We start from the raw sequence: 14,496 nt of genomic DNA on the forward strand, positions 1-14,496 counted from the left end.
AAGTAGTAGTAGTGTCACGCATAGTACGTAATATACTCGAATGCAATGGGAAAACTTTCGGTTTCACACGAATGAAACGAATGCGCATGTTATAAAAAACATTCGTATGTTACTTTTTAGCTTAAATTATTTTTGTAACCTTATAATAAAATAGTGAATAGAAAAGTATGGTATTTACCATACGTCGAGGGTGTTTACCATACTCGAATGATGGAAACACTCGCAAGAATGCGAATGCACGTATGTTACGTATGGTTCATACTAGTGTGTAATGGAAGAACAAAAATCCAGAATGAGCGAGCGAGCACACACCGAAAAAGCGAAGTAAAAATGAAGAAGAAGAAGACTATAAAAATATTAATATTCGTCTTTCTCTGTCTCTCTCTTCTTTCTCTGCATTTTCTCTGCGTAAATCTCTTCTCTCCTTCCATCTCTCTCGCGCGCGCGCAGACGCAGACACAGACGATGCACAGAGACAGACAGAGACAGAGAAAGTGAGAGACAGAGACACAGAAGATACACAGAGACAGACAGAGACAGAGAGGCAGAGAAAGAGAAAGAGAAAGAGACAGAGAAAGAGAAAGAGAGGGAGAGGGAGAGGGAGAGATCCATTGCTTGGCACATCTAATTATTCTCTCCCTCCTCCCTCATGAAATGAAGTTGTTGCCTTCCGTCGGCCGTTTGTATATGCTGATGTTCTCCCTCTGATTTTGCTAGGTCTCCCTGTGTTCTTTTTCTTTCTTTCTTTTTTGTCTCACATCGCTTCTTCTTCTTCTGTCTCCATGGCTGCTGCCAGCGCCCCCATCGCTATGAAAGAGCTCCTCACGGTAAGAGTTTCTCGTCTTTTTCTTCTCTCTCTCTCTCTCTCTCTCTCTCTCTCTCTCTCTCTCTTTAGTGTGTTGCACACTGAAATGATCTTCCTGGATGTTCGCTTGGAGACCTTCGATTTTGCTAGCTCTAATTGCAGAACATGTAAAAAAATCTTTGCTCGGGAGAAGAGCATCCGTCTTAGATCTCGCTCTTAAATGTTCATGTCCCAGTTCGAGGAAACAGTTCTACTAGCACAGGGTCACCCAAGCAGCAGATAATGCTCTCGTACCACATACTCAGTCATGGATCTTCAGAAATAGTTGAAGATTGAGCCCTGGATTTGCAAGTTTAAAAAGCGAAACGGTTATTTCTTTCCTGAGATGGCAAGGGATCACACATACTTACGCAGATCTAGCTCATAAGGATTGAAATGATACTACGACCAAGAAGCTTATGGTTACTGGATCAAATAAGTGTAAAATCTTCAGTTCAGGCATAGATCTTCCGAAATGTGTGGACTTTCGGCCATTATTTGCTAGTTTCAGAGGAACAAAAGTTACCTTTTTTCCTAATATGACTATGATTCACATTCAATGATGCAGATCTAGCTCATAAGTATTCATATTGTACTACGATGAAGATGTTCCATGGCCGCCGGATCAAATATGGGAAAAATAAAGTCTTTCCTGTACAGACAGTCAAAGATATTTGGAAGTGGCTGGATTTTACAGCCTTCACTTTAGTAGTTTCAGAGAAAAACAGATAATGTTCCCAGACAAGGAGGGATTTCATAGAGGAGGAAATCAGATCTGGCTCATAGAAGTTCATATGATAGGAGGAAGTAGTTTCCTGAATGCAGCAGAGGAAATCAATCAAAAATGTGTTCTTTCTTATTTCAGCCTTGGATTTGCTACTTCTAATGTGAAACAGCGCTTTTGCTTCAGATGAAGTATCACGCATATTTATGCAGATCTAGATCATAAGGATTTGTATTATAGGAGGAAGCAGTCTCAACAGACATATGAGCTACCACCAAATGCATTTTTCTGCACACATAGTCATTAACTTTGTAAACCTGAAGAGATTCATCTCATGAATTTTTTTGTTTGAAGACACCTAGATCTTCTGTATATAGAGGAGTTAGAATCATGCAATTTCGTGAAGTGTCTGCTTTTCCCCAGAGATTATGATCTCTGGATTTCTCTATAATCACAGTGGTAATGTGAGTTTTTCTGTGAATAAGTGGAGATATTGCTGTGATAAGGGAATATAATGCGAGGAATGGAGGTGTGCTTTTACAAGAAGATCCTCTGTTTGAAATGGGGATTTTCGGTTATGAGCTCAGTTTGATGTGATCAGCGGAGATTTTTTGTTATAGAAGGCCTTATGCAGTTTCTTAAGCAATGCAGATTTCTAGATCTGATGCTTCTGATTATGATTTAACATTGCTTACCAATTCTTTTGTTTTACGAGATCATTTAAGGTCTTTTCATGAATGTGCAGCTGCCAAGCTTGGGAGTTAACCAACAGTTCATCACTTTCACACATGTGACAATGGAGTCAGAGAAGTACATATGTGTCCGTGAAACAGCTCCTCAGAACAGTGTGGTCATTATTGACATGAGCATGCCTATGCAACCTCTTCGCCGTCCCATCACTGCAGACTCTGCTCTCATGAACCCTAACAACAGAATTCTTGCGTTGAAAGGTAGACTCACCAGTTTTTGATGTGTAAGGGCCATTAATATGACCCTGCTGCTTATTTTTGATGTTCCTGAAAGAAATGTTTATTTGGAAAAAATCCAAGCTCAAAGTTGTGAATTATGACGAATTCCTAATCTCTATAACTATTTTCAGTTACTCTTTCTTCTCAAGGCATGTAAGCATTGCAGTTTACAGAACTAGCAAATGATGCTCCATAGAAATAGATTTTATGTGCAGCATTTCATCAACAGTTCTTCATGGCTATTCGTTGTCATATAGATTTATGTAGAGGAATATTAGATGACTGAAAATCGTGTTAATTGCTATGGAAAATAGTGAATTATGCGGCAGGTGATATAGCTATCATCTCTATGTCAACGACCTCTCTGTAATTTGTAGCATTCATGTTTCATGTTACTGATATTTGAATATGTATAATGCCTTTACTTAGTTGAATGACCATACGTTTGTGGAGACTTCAGCAATTAATTTGAAAACTTCAGCTGATTCAGAGTTTCTTGTTGGGATATTTGCATGATGCATTCTGTGGGTGCAGAAGTGTTTTAAGGAAGTTTCCTATCATTGTGAGAAGATCCTTATCACCTTGGTGCACTTGCATTTCAAGGAATCCATAGTCTGAAGGGATCTTTATTAGTTTGTAATAACAGTTGGCTTCTTAATGCTGGATATTATGAGAAGCCATTATTTATTGTGTATTGTGTAATTATTTATAAACTATTTTAATTTTGCAGGAAACACATGTTTTAGTGTTACTGTTTTCTTTTTGGCTCATGTACTTGATTAATGTGGGTTTTATATAATATCTTGAAACACTGGATTTTCTTCTTTAGCTGGATCATCATGCATATCTAGCTTAAAGTTTTGCAGGAATTGGAACTGAGTTTAATTTTTATAATTTTATTAACCAGCTCAAATTCCTTCAACAACTCAGGACCACTTACAGATATTCAACATTGAGTTAAAGGCTAAAATTAAATCATATCAAATGCCTGAGCAGGTGAGCTTTCTTAAGTAAACTTCATCTTTCTCGTTAATTGCACTCTGTAATTGTAGTATCCATGGCCAACCTTTTCTGTAATTCACAATTGGGAAAATGATCCTGTTATAGGTGGTTTTCTGGAAATGGATCACTCCAACAATGCTTGGTCTCGTAACCCAGGCTGCCGTTTATCACTGGGCTCTTGAGGGTATCCAAATCCGACCAACTTTGTTCTTGTTTTCGTTTTTTTGTATGAAAGTGTGAGAGAATAATTGTTGTCCCTCATTGGTAGATGCCAGGCAGCCATGTAGTAAGAAATGTCTGTTTCCACTTTCTCCCCATAATCAAACAGTGACAATAGCTGAAATGGCACATAATTGAGAAAATTCTATTTCCTCAGATCATGCGTTTCGTGTATATCAAGCAAAGTTCATTGTGCTTTTATGTGTTTTATATGATAGGTGATTCGGAACCGATTCGGATGTTCGACCGTACAGCCAATCTTACAGGAAACCAGATCATAAATTACAGATGTGATCCTTCTGAGAAGTGGTTGGTTCTTATTGGAATTGCTCCAGGAGCAGCTGAGGTATAATTCTTTATTGTGAAGTTTTTAACTGAGAGAGCTACATACAACATTAATGTCAATTGCTATTCTGAATTTTTATATTGCTTTTTGCAGCGTCCTCAGCTTGTGAAAGGTAACATGCAACTGTTCTCAGTTGATCAACAACGTAGTCAGGCTCTTGAAGCACATGCAGCAAGTTTTGCAAGTTTTAAGGTTTGTTTCATGCATATAAAATCGTTGACAATGCGTGTTTTATTTTGGTATTAACAATTTATCTAAGCTTCAATATGTGCAAATTGGGGTTTCTAGGCTCCTGGAAATGACACTTCATCAATTCTGATCGCGTTTGCAACCAAAACTATCTCAGGAGGACAGCTTACCTCAAAGCTCCACGTGATTGAACTTGGTGCACAGCCAGGTATAAAGACTTCACTTTGAGTTCAGGACATCTTTTCTCCCTCATGATTAAGCTTGTGTTCTCATTAAGACTGCTTGAAATCGTTTTTGATATATACATATTTGCGTGTCTGCTATCCGGAGATTTGACTTTGATGCTTGACTTCATTGTGCTCATGGTTTGGACTGTCTAAAGGGAATTCAGGATATTTGCTTTTTGTAACCTATCTCTTTCTTCTTTAGTATGAGCAGAACAATGTAATGCAGAATCAACTTATAGTGCCTGAATGTGGGCTCTATTCATGTTTTGTGTATTCATTGACATTCTTGTTAGAATACTGTGAATTGTCTTTGGCCTGAAACATGAAAAAAGCAAATAGACAAAAGAATGATTTCAACTACTGCATTGCAGTGCAACCTAAAGTTGTATGTGCTCATTTTTCCCAAGAAACAGAGGTGTTCTTTCTAATTTGACCTGCTGGCGATTCTCTAAAGCTAGGTTCACCCATTTTGTTTTCAATTATCTTTATTTGGGCTGAAATCATTCTAACTGGTGAGCAGGCAAGCCTGGATTCTCAAAAAAACAGGCTGATCTATTCTTTCCCCCAGACTTCGCAGATGACTTTCCTGTTTCAATGCAGGTTGGTTTAGTCATAACTGATTGTATATTTGCTTCAATAACAGTCTGTCCACATCCTCATCCGTTTTTGTTGTTCACATTTGTATTCAGGTTTCAAACAAATACAGCTTAATATATGTTGTCACAAAGCTAGGTCTTTTATTTGTTTATGACCTTGAGACTGCAACTGCAGTGTATAGAAATCGTATTAGTCCAGATCCTATTTTTCTTACTGTGGATTCTCCTGCCACTGGAGGTTTCTATGCTATTAATAGGCGAGGTCAAGTCTTACTTGCTACCGTGAATGAATCTACAATCGTACCTTTTGTCAGTGGGCAGGTGTTGTGTTTCCCTTGTTTCCAAGAACTTTTTTTGAGCTCATTTAGTTAAAACGGAATTTCACTAGCTATTTTTCAACCTGCAGTTAAATAATCTTGAACTAGCTGTTAATCTTGCCAAACGAGGAAATCTACCTGGTGCTGAAAATCTGGTAAGCTCGTTCTTTACCTATACATCACAATGTTTTATTGTTTGGTTGTAATTTTGATGTATTAGATTGTTGAAAAGAATCGGTATAGATCAATACTTTTTTCTGACCAATAGTATTTACAATAAGCTGACAAACTGGTCTTAACTATTTACATCCACGCCTGAATAGGTGGTCCAAAGGTTCCATGAACTGTTTTCTCAAATGAAATATAAGGAAGCAGCAGAACTTGCAGCAGAGTCTCCTCAAGGCATTTTACGAACTCCTGATACTGTAGCTAAGTTTCAGGTATGTTCATCAGGGTTTGCAGCTGATCTTTACAGCTAAATTAAAATTATCTCACGTTGTATGCTTTATTGTTTGACCTCAGAGTGTACCTGTACAAGCTGGTCAAACTCCTCCGTTACTGCAATATTTTGGAACCTTGCTCACAAAAGGAAAACTCAATGCCTTTGAATCACTGGAGTTATCGCGACTCGTAGTAAACCAAAATAAAAAGAACTTGCTGGAAAACTGGCTGGCAGAAGACAAATTGGAGTGTAGTGAGGAACTCGGGGATCTTGTCAAGGTAGTTGTTGTTTTTGTGATTCTTAGACACGAATAATCAAAGTGCAGAGTATGTGTGCTCACTTCTGCTTCTTTCTGCTATGTAGACAGTGGACAACGATATGGCTTTGAAAATATATATCAAGGCACGGGCTACTCCTAAAGTTGTTGCAGCATTTGCTGAAAGGCGAGAATTTGACAAAATCCTGATCTACTCGAAACAGGTTTGTGAAGTCCCTCAGAACAGTTATACAGAATTTTTTGGGCTATTTGTCCGGTTTATTTATGTCAATTTCTTTACACAGGTTGGATATACTCCTGATTACTTGTTTCTTCTTCAAACACTTCTGCGAACAGATGCACAGGTATTTTCTTGTTTATATTCTCTTTCACGATAAAAAACTCATATGCAACTTCACTTATTTAGTTCATGAATTTCTAACATGTAAGCATCTCTTTTCTATCATTCTTGTACATCTGATTCATCCCAAATGCTGATTTTGGCCTAAATAGACTTTAGAAAATATTTCTTTCTCTAATCTCTTTTCGTTTGCAAGGGTGCTGTCAATTTTGCATTGATGATGTCCCAAATGGAGGGTGGATGCCCAGTTGATTATAACATTATCACAGATTTGTTTCTTCAGGTAATGTTATCTATCAAAATAACGTGATAAAACTGTTACTGTAAGGATGATTAAATATATTCCCTTTGCACTTATGAAAGTTTCTTATTTTTTTCAGCGTAACTTGATAAGAGAGGCCACATCCTTCTTATTAGATGTTTTGAAACCAAACCTTCCAGAGCATGCCATGTTGCAGACTAAGGTACTTAATTAATTAGACAGTGCAGCTGTTTATGTTGAAGTGCTTGTCTAAAGTTTTTTGTGCGTTTCTTGTAGGTTCTGGAAATTAATCTTGTCACATTCCCAAATGTTGCTGATGCTATTTTAGCAAATGGAATGTTTAGTCACTATGATCGCCCACGTATTGCACAACTCTGTGAGAAAGCAGGACTGTATATGCGTGCACTCCAGGTATTTATGAGTATGCCTTGGTATATTTCTGCAGTTTGTTGTCTGATTGTTTTGAAGCTTGAGGTCTCACATCAAAACTCTACAGCATTATACTGAATTAACAGACATAAAGCGGATTATAATCAATACTCATGCGATTGAGCCGCAGGTTCCTTCTTTTATAAACATTTTTGATAAGCCATTCATTTTTATTTACTTCTATGAAAAAGTACAGATATTTATTTACATGTTTGTTGTACTGGCAGGCTCTAGTGGAATTTTTTGGGACACTGTCCAAAGATTGGGCACTGGATTGCATGAAAGAACTTTTATTGGTCAATATGCGTGGCAATTTGCAGATTATTGTGCAGGCAAGCTAGCTCTCATGTCCATTTATGTTGATTTCCCTTTGGCTGTGTGCATATGGCATATGGCAATGGATTGTTATGAGGCAGAACTACTATGTTATAGGTTGCAAAAGAGTACTCTGAACAACTTGGAGTGGATGGGTGTGTAAAACTCTTTGAGCAGTTCAAGTCCTATGAAGGCCTCTACTTTTTCCTTGGGTCTTATCTAAGTTCAAGGTAATAAATAGCTACATGGTGATAATTAGATTGTGGATACATTTCTTTCGGTACTTGATGAGAATTGTTGGGTACTATTGGATAAATTGATATTATAATGCTGAGCATATTTTTGAGCCCTTTCATTTTGCTTTAAATGATTCTAACTCTCAGCGAGGATCCTGATATACACTTCAAATACATCGAGGCTGCTGCTAAGACTGGGCAGATTAAAGAAGTTGAACGTGTGACAAGGGAGTCAAATTTTTATGATGCCGAAAAAACCAAAAACTTCCTCATGGAAGCTAAACTTCCTGATGCTCGTCCACTGATTAATGTTTGTGATCGGTTTGGTTTTGTTCCGGATCTTACTCACTTCCTTTATGCAAACAACATGCTTCGCTATATTGAAGGATATGTGCAGAAGGTGAGAAATCTTTGAAAGAATGATTAACAGCAGCATATAATTTTAGTGCTTAGAATACCCTGACGTTCTTCATGAAATCTGAAAATCAGCATGATATTCTTTCAGGTAAATCCAAGCAATGCTCCCCTTGTTGTTGGCCAGTTGTTAGATGATGATTGCCCCGATGATTTCATCAAAGGCTTGATCCTGTCTGTTCGGTCTCTTCTTCCAGTTGAGCCTCTTGTTGAAGAGTGCGAGAAAAGGTAACATTCTTTCCATTTTGGTATTTTCAGAATTTGCTAGATTGTTTTATGTGTGTTTCTCAGTGTTTGTTAGATGGTTTCATGTGTTATTTTGGAATTTGGTGAACATTTTCCTGTGAATATTTCTTTTTTTATTCCAGGAATCGCCTGAAGCTCCTTACCCAATTTCTGGAGCATCTTGTTAGCGAGGGAAGTCAAGATGTTCATGTCCATAATGCACTTGGAAAGATAATCATAGACACCAATAATAACCCAGAACACTTCCTGACTACCAATCCGTACTATGATTCTCGAGTTGTGGGAAAATACTGTGAGAAAAGAGATCCAACATTGGCAGTGGTTGCATATAGGCGTGGTCAGTGTGATGATGAGTTGGTCAATGTGACCAATAAGAATTCTCTTTTTAAACTCCAAGCAAGGTATGCATAAACAGTACATGCTAGTATTCTATCTAAATGTCTATTCAATTGCACAATGAGAATCAATTGTGTTTAATTCTATTTCAGATATGTTGTGGAACGGATGGATTCAGATCTATGGGCAAAAGTGCTTGATCCGGAAAATCCTTACAGACGCCAGCTCATTGATCAGGTTGTGTCAACAGCATTACCAGAGAGCAAGAATCCTGAGCAGGTTTCAGGCACAGTGAAAGCTTTCATGACAGCAGATTTACCTCATGAGCTTATTGAACTCCTTGAGAAGATTGTACTTCAAAACTCAGCATTTAGTGGAAATCCAAACCTTCAGAACCTACTTATTCTCACTGCTATTAAAGCAGACAAGTCACGTGTTATGGATTATGTTAACCGCCTTGATAATTTTGATGGTCCTGCTGTTGGTGAGATAGCTGTTGGTTCAGAATTGTATGAGGAGGCTTTCGCAATTTTCAAAAAATTCAATTTGAATGTTCAAGCTGTCAATGTTCTTCTGGATAACATCCAGAGCATTGAGCGAGCTGTTGAGTTTGCATCTCGAGTTGAGGAGGATGAGGTCTGGAGTCAGGTGGCAAAAGCACAACTTAGACAAGGGCTTGTCAGTGATGCAATTGATTCCTTCATTCGAGCCAATGATGCTACTGAATTCCTTGATGTTATACGGGCTGCTGGGCAAACTGGAGCATTTGAAGACCTTGTTAAATATCTGCTGATGGTTAGGAGAAACGTGAAGGAGCCCAAGGTTGATTCTGAACTTATTTATGCATATGCCAAGATTGACAGATTGGGAGAAATAGAAGAGTTCATTTTGCAACCTAATGTGGCAAATCTACCTAATGTTGGTGATCGTCTGTATGATGAAGCTCTTTATGAGGCAGCAAAGATAATCTTCACTCACATATCTAACTGGCCGAGATTAGCAAGTACTTTGGTGAAATTGCACCAGTTCCAAGGTGCAGTGGATGCTGCACGCAAAGCTAATAGCTCAAGGACATGGAAAGAAGTGTGCTTTGCTTGTGTTGATGCGGAGGAGTTCAGGCTAGCGCAAATATGTGGTCTGAACATTATAATTCAGGTATTTACTTAGCTTCTCTTAATGAAGCTGAACTGCTTATTTGTGCTTTGCTGGAGTAACCTATTATATGCTGTGGTTTTGATAGGTGGATGACTTGGAGGAAGTGAGTGACTATTATCAGAATAGAGGCCGCTTTGATGAACTTATTACATTGATGGAAAGTGGCCTTGGTTTAGAAAGAGCACATATGGGGATATTTACAGAGCTTGGAAGTCTTTATGCTCGATATCGTTCAGAAAAATTGATGGAACATTTGAAGCTCTTCTCTACACGACTCAATATTCCAAAACTTATTCGTGTATGTGATGAACAACAACACTGGAAAGAGCTTACTTATCTGTATATTCAATATGATGAGTTTGACAATGCCGCCACAACAATAATGAACCATTCCCCAGAAGCATGGGATCACATGCAATTCAAAGATGTTTCTGTGAAGGTTGCCAATGTAGAGCTGTACTACAAGGCTGTTCACTTCTATTTACAAGAACATCCTGATCTGATTAATGATCTTTTGAATGTTTTGGCCCCAAGAGTAGATCATACACGGGTGGTAGACATTATGCGGAAGGTAAGACCTTTTGTAGTGAGTTTTACTTTTGTTATTATTTCTTGCGGTCTCTTATTATGGAGCATGTTCTTCTTTTAATAAATGGCATTATGAATTTCAATGATAATTAGAGTTCTAAATTCCAAGTACTCCATTAAGTACTATTTAAAGGACTCACTTTACTTTCTGTTCTTGTGGTCTTGTATTCCTCAAATGACTTAAGTCTATCATCTTTTTGTGCCAGGCCGGTCATTTGCCGCTTGTAAAACCATATATGGTTGGAGTTCAGAGTAGCAATAATGCTGCTGTTAATGAAGCTCTGAATGCTCTTTATATTGAAGAAGAAGACTATGAGAGGCTAAGAGAGTCAATCGACATGCATGACAACTTCGATCAAATTACCTTGGCACAGAAGGTAACATATAAGTAGCTAATGTAACATGCTCATTTTTGAAAGCTATTTTGGGAAGATTTAATGCTGTCACTTCTTTTCTGCAGCTTGAGAAACATGAACTTCTTGAGTTCCGGCGCATTGCTGGTCTCATCTACAAGAAAGCTGGTAGATGGAAGCAATCTGTGGCACTCTCAAAGAAAGACAATCTGTACAAAGATGCTATGGAAACATGCTCTCAGTCGGGTGATCGCGATCTTGCGGAAGAACTTCTATCCTTCTTTGTGGAGCAGGTATATAGATTGATCATTAGCAGAAAAGATAATTTTGTTCACATGGTAGCTGACAAGTGGTGTGGTGGTTAGTCTGCTTGGTGTGTAGAAATAAATATGCTGGAGGATGCAGGATATGCCAATAGTAGGATTTCTAGTGTGTAATCTTTGCTGCTAATTTTATGTGCTACTTGTTACAGGGGAAGAAGGAGTGCTTTGCATCATGTTTATTCACTTGTTATGACTTGATCCGGGCTGATGTTGCGTTAGAACTGGCCTGGATGAATAACATGGTTGACTTTGTATTCCCATACTTGATGCAGGTTTGTTTCTTCTCTCATTTATGTGGTGAAGTCTATATTTTTTGTTTCATGGTCACTTAATGAATTTTGCAAATTGACAGTTCTTACGTGAGTATACTGGTAAAGTTGATGAGCTTGTTAAAGATAGAATTGAAGCTCAAGCAGAGGTCAAAATAAAAGAGGCAGAGGAAAAAGAATTGGTTGCAAACCAGGTATTCCTTCTGGCAATTATGTATCTTGATGTTTCATTTCTACCTGTGGACCCTTTCAAAATTTGTATCCTTGTTATCTTTGATGCAGAATATGTATGCACAGTTGTTACCATTGGCTTTACCTGCCCCCCCTGGAATGGGTGGGTATGACCCTGGATTTGCAGGAGGGATGCCTGGTATGCCAGGAATGCCTGGGATGCCCGGTATGCCTGGCATGCCTCCATATGGCATGCCTGGTATGCCTGGATATTAGCTTTATAAGCTTTGACAGTAAGATACATTGTTCATTGTGCTGGTGATCAAAGACTAATACTAGTAAATGTCTAGTGAATGATTGATGAATCAAACAGAACAGTTCTGTAATGAAGGTGTGTCGGCATACAATTTTTTGTAGTACTGGTAGGGCAGTTTTTTCTTCCTATCTGTTTATTTTTTGAAATAAGATGTTGACATTGATAACATTTTTTTCTGCCACTGTCCTTATTTTCTTGAGATTTGAATATTTGGACCCTTCAGTCAATAAGTAAATTGTCTGTTTATGCGCATTGTTGGAGGTAGCTATCTGAACAAGAGAAATGAAGCTAACCAATTATTTTTGCTGGTTTCAAATTTGTTCTTAACTTCGAACTGATGGAGGGATTGTTTAACCGACCGACACTAATGCTATTAAACTGCCGCCATAATATAATATCGTCTGTAACCTACTCTTTTCTATTCCAAAAGTTGTCAATGTCTCATTTTCTTCCTTTCCCCTTGTGATGAATAGTTATTTATGCGTAGAATTTAGCTTGGTTCTTTTTGCATTAATTTTTTTGTCTTGCTTTTATGGCCCAAATTTTACTTTTTTGGTAGCCCCTGATTCTTACACTTGAAGCAATGGGAGCAAAAGATATAAAATTAGTGCATACTTACTGGATTATAGATATTTGCAATAAAATGTTCTCATTGTGGCAAACATTGCCTCCAACTGTGTAATCTCAATCTGTTTCTGGTGACGATATATCTTATCAGTACTTGGCATTGGGGCCTGGTAACAATTAATGTAGCCAATATCACTTAATCTAGGTAAGATCTATTGATTTACTATATAACCGATTTACTTTGCTTTGTTTTGATCTAAACGTACACCATTATGTACAAGCTCAGAACGTATATTAGTGCATGTAATTTCAAACCAATCAAAATTCTAAGTTTCTCACTAGACTTACTATTAAATTAAAGTAAGGGATATCATGCACCAAAGTAAGAATATACATCTATGATAATATCTGATGTTAATTTATGAGAACTTGCACATGCAGCTACCTCAAATTTCTGTCGATACAAGTGTGATATGAAAAAACATTATTATCAGTTGGCTGTAAGATCAGAAAACATGAGAGCATGTGCAAACTAATAATGCATTAGATGCGTTTATGAGAATGTTGTGATTTGTCATTAGTTTTGAAATGATTAAAGATCTTTCTATGACACCAACACGTTCAAGCCAATTTAATATTTCATAGTTTTATTATCCACATGCTTTTTCCTAGGCCTATTATAAATTGATAGTTATTTCCCTCCTTTTCTTACGTTATTGATAGGATGACATGGTGGATGATACCGTCTCATGTGCAAACCATTATGCAAGTCTTCACTTTTATGATGTTGATGTCTTGTGAATCTCATCCCTTTATCCTAATGGTTTTCTACATCAATATGTTATCATTATTGTTTTTGGATGTAGTTCATATGTAATCCAAGCTGGTTTGTATCTTTATTCTCTCTCTCTCTCTCTCTCTCTCACACACACACACACACAGATTCCAACACGATTGTGCATTTAGCAACCCATAGAAGTCCCAAAGATAAAAGGGAATAAATTTTGTAAGAATATAGTTTGGAGCTCTTAGTTGACAGTTCATTTGCATGCTCCTTGCATTCATCAATGTAAGATCAAGGATACCCACATAAAACTTATGATTAAATACTTCATTGTGGAATCTTGAAACAATGTAGCGCATATGATATTGTTGCAGTTGCTTTGCTTGCTCAATATGATAATTAATCGTTTTGCATTTGCTAGTTTTCTATCAAACAATTTTCTAATTAATCACATTTTGATATAATGTTTCGCTTCTGATCACATTTGACAATGCTTTCCACTCAATCCAATCCTTTCATAAATTTTCACACTGTTAAAGTCTGCATTCTCAATTGCGAGATTCTTTCGGACAGTTTTTAACATCGAGAGTTGAAATTCACTTTCATATGTATTGATTGAAAACATTATAATTTTGGTCTTGGGGGCATATTTGACCTCCAAAGACAATAATACAATCTCTGTCTCTCTGTCTCTCTCTCTCACACGCACAATCTCATGCTTCTTGTGGTAGATAGAAATTTTGAATTCGAGAATCGAAAAGTTGGATGTACCCACAAAGTTAAAATGGGTCACATCAAGAAGTAATGTAAACCAAATGGGCATCAAGAGAGTTTTCATAATTTTACTGTATTTACTTTGTAAAAGTTGTTTTCTTGTGTTGTATTTATTGAAGGACATACCGCTTCTTGTGAACGTCTCTAGTTAGGTTGATTATCATTTAATCGTACACAATGAGGACATGTTCGTCTTCAACAATCCAAAAATTTCTAGACCTCTCCATTGTGAATGCATGTTCTATAGTTCACATAAGACTTGAGTAGTACTAATAAACTATAGGTTAGCTTGGCATAGGCAAAGGAACACATACACAACTTAGAGTTACTTATAGTGGTTTCCCTTAGCGAGTAGTGTTTATAGACTCATACCTAGTTAGATGTCGACTAACATTTATGTATGCCTATTCAGTAATTCACATAGCATTAATCAAAATATACCTCCTTCCTTGGGCTTCTATTCACGC

At 37.4% G+C, this 14,496-nt stretch overlaps 1 protein-coding gene across 2 annotated transcripts; it reads left to right on the top strand.

The window, feature by feature from the left end:
- The first annotated feature begins 694 nt into the window (after positions 1-694).
- On the top strand, positions 695-12,068 carry LOC147853834 (clathrin heavy chain 2-like). Of its 2 annotated transcripts, XM_087332118.1 has the most exons (30): positions 695-827; positions 2,314-2,518; positions 3,444-3,532; positions 3,644-3,722; positions 3,976-4,103; positions 4,197-4,295; positions 4,392-4,500; positions 5,040-5,119; positions 5,209-5,436; positions 5,522-5,587; positions 5,756-5,872; positions 5,955-6,152; positions 6,238-6,354; positions 6,436-6,495; positions 6,688-6,774; positions 6,872-6,955; positions 7,030-7,164; positions 7,250-7,312; positions 7,410-7,514; positions 7,615-7,727; positions 7,881-8,133; positions 8,239-8,375; positions 8,516-8,794; positions 8,882-9,884; positions 9,970-10,455; positions 10,679-10,849; positions 10,933-11,118; positions 11,298-11,420; positions 11,501-11,611; positions 11,700-12,068. In XM_087332118.1, exons 1-30 carry the CDS (start codon positions 783-785, stop codon positions 11,862-11,864), a joined length of 5,121 nt encoding a protein of 1,706 aa, XP_087188244.1. In that variant the 5' UTR covers positions 695-782; the 3' UTR covers positions 11,865-12,068. The 2 variants fall into 2 exon arrangements, with proteins under 2 accessions (XP_087188244.1, XP_087188242.1); XM_087332116.1 differs by having other exon boundaries at positions 6,238-6,495.
- The last annotated feature ends 2,428 nt before the right edge of the window (positions 12,069-14,496 follow it).

This window comes from Azolla caroliniana, unplaced genomic scaffold, assembly GCF_043228905.1.
Source record: "Azolla caroliniana isolate FFs.n. ecotype wild unplaced genomic scaffold, voAzoCaro1.0.p SCAF_16, whole genome shotgun sequence".
Lineage (NCBI taxonomy): Eukaryota > Viridiplantae > Streptophyta > Polypodiopsida > Salviniales > Salviniaceae > Azolla > Azolla caroliniana.

What these genes read in the sequence shown, in the direction of transcription:
- LOC147853834 (XM_087332116.1), top strand. Translation starts at nt 783, where the DNA reads ATGGCTGCTGCCAGCGCCCCCATCGCTATGAAAGAGCTCCTCACG. An exon ending in ATACTGTAGCTAAGTTTCAG is followed by an intron (nt 5,873 to 5,954) that starts GTATGTTCATCA and finishes GTTTGACCTCAG; the next exon opens with AGTGTACCTGTACAAGCTGG. An exon ending in CTTTTTAAACTCCAAGCAAG is followed by an intron (nt 8,795 to 8,881) that starts GTATGCATAAAC and finishes ATTCTATTTCAG; the next exon opens with ATATGTTGTGGAACGGATGG.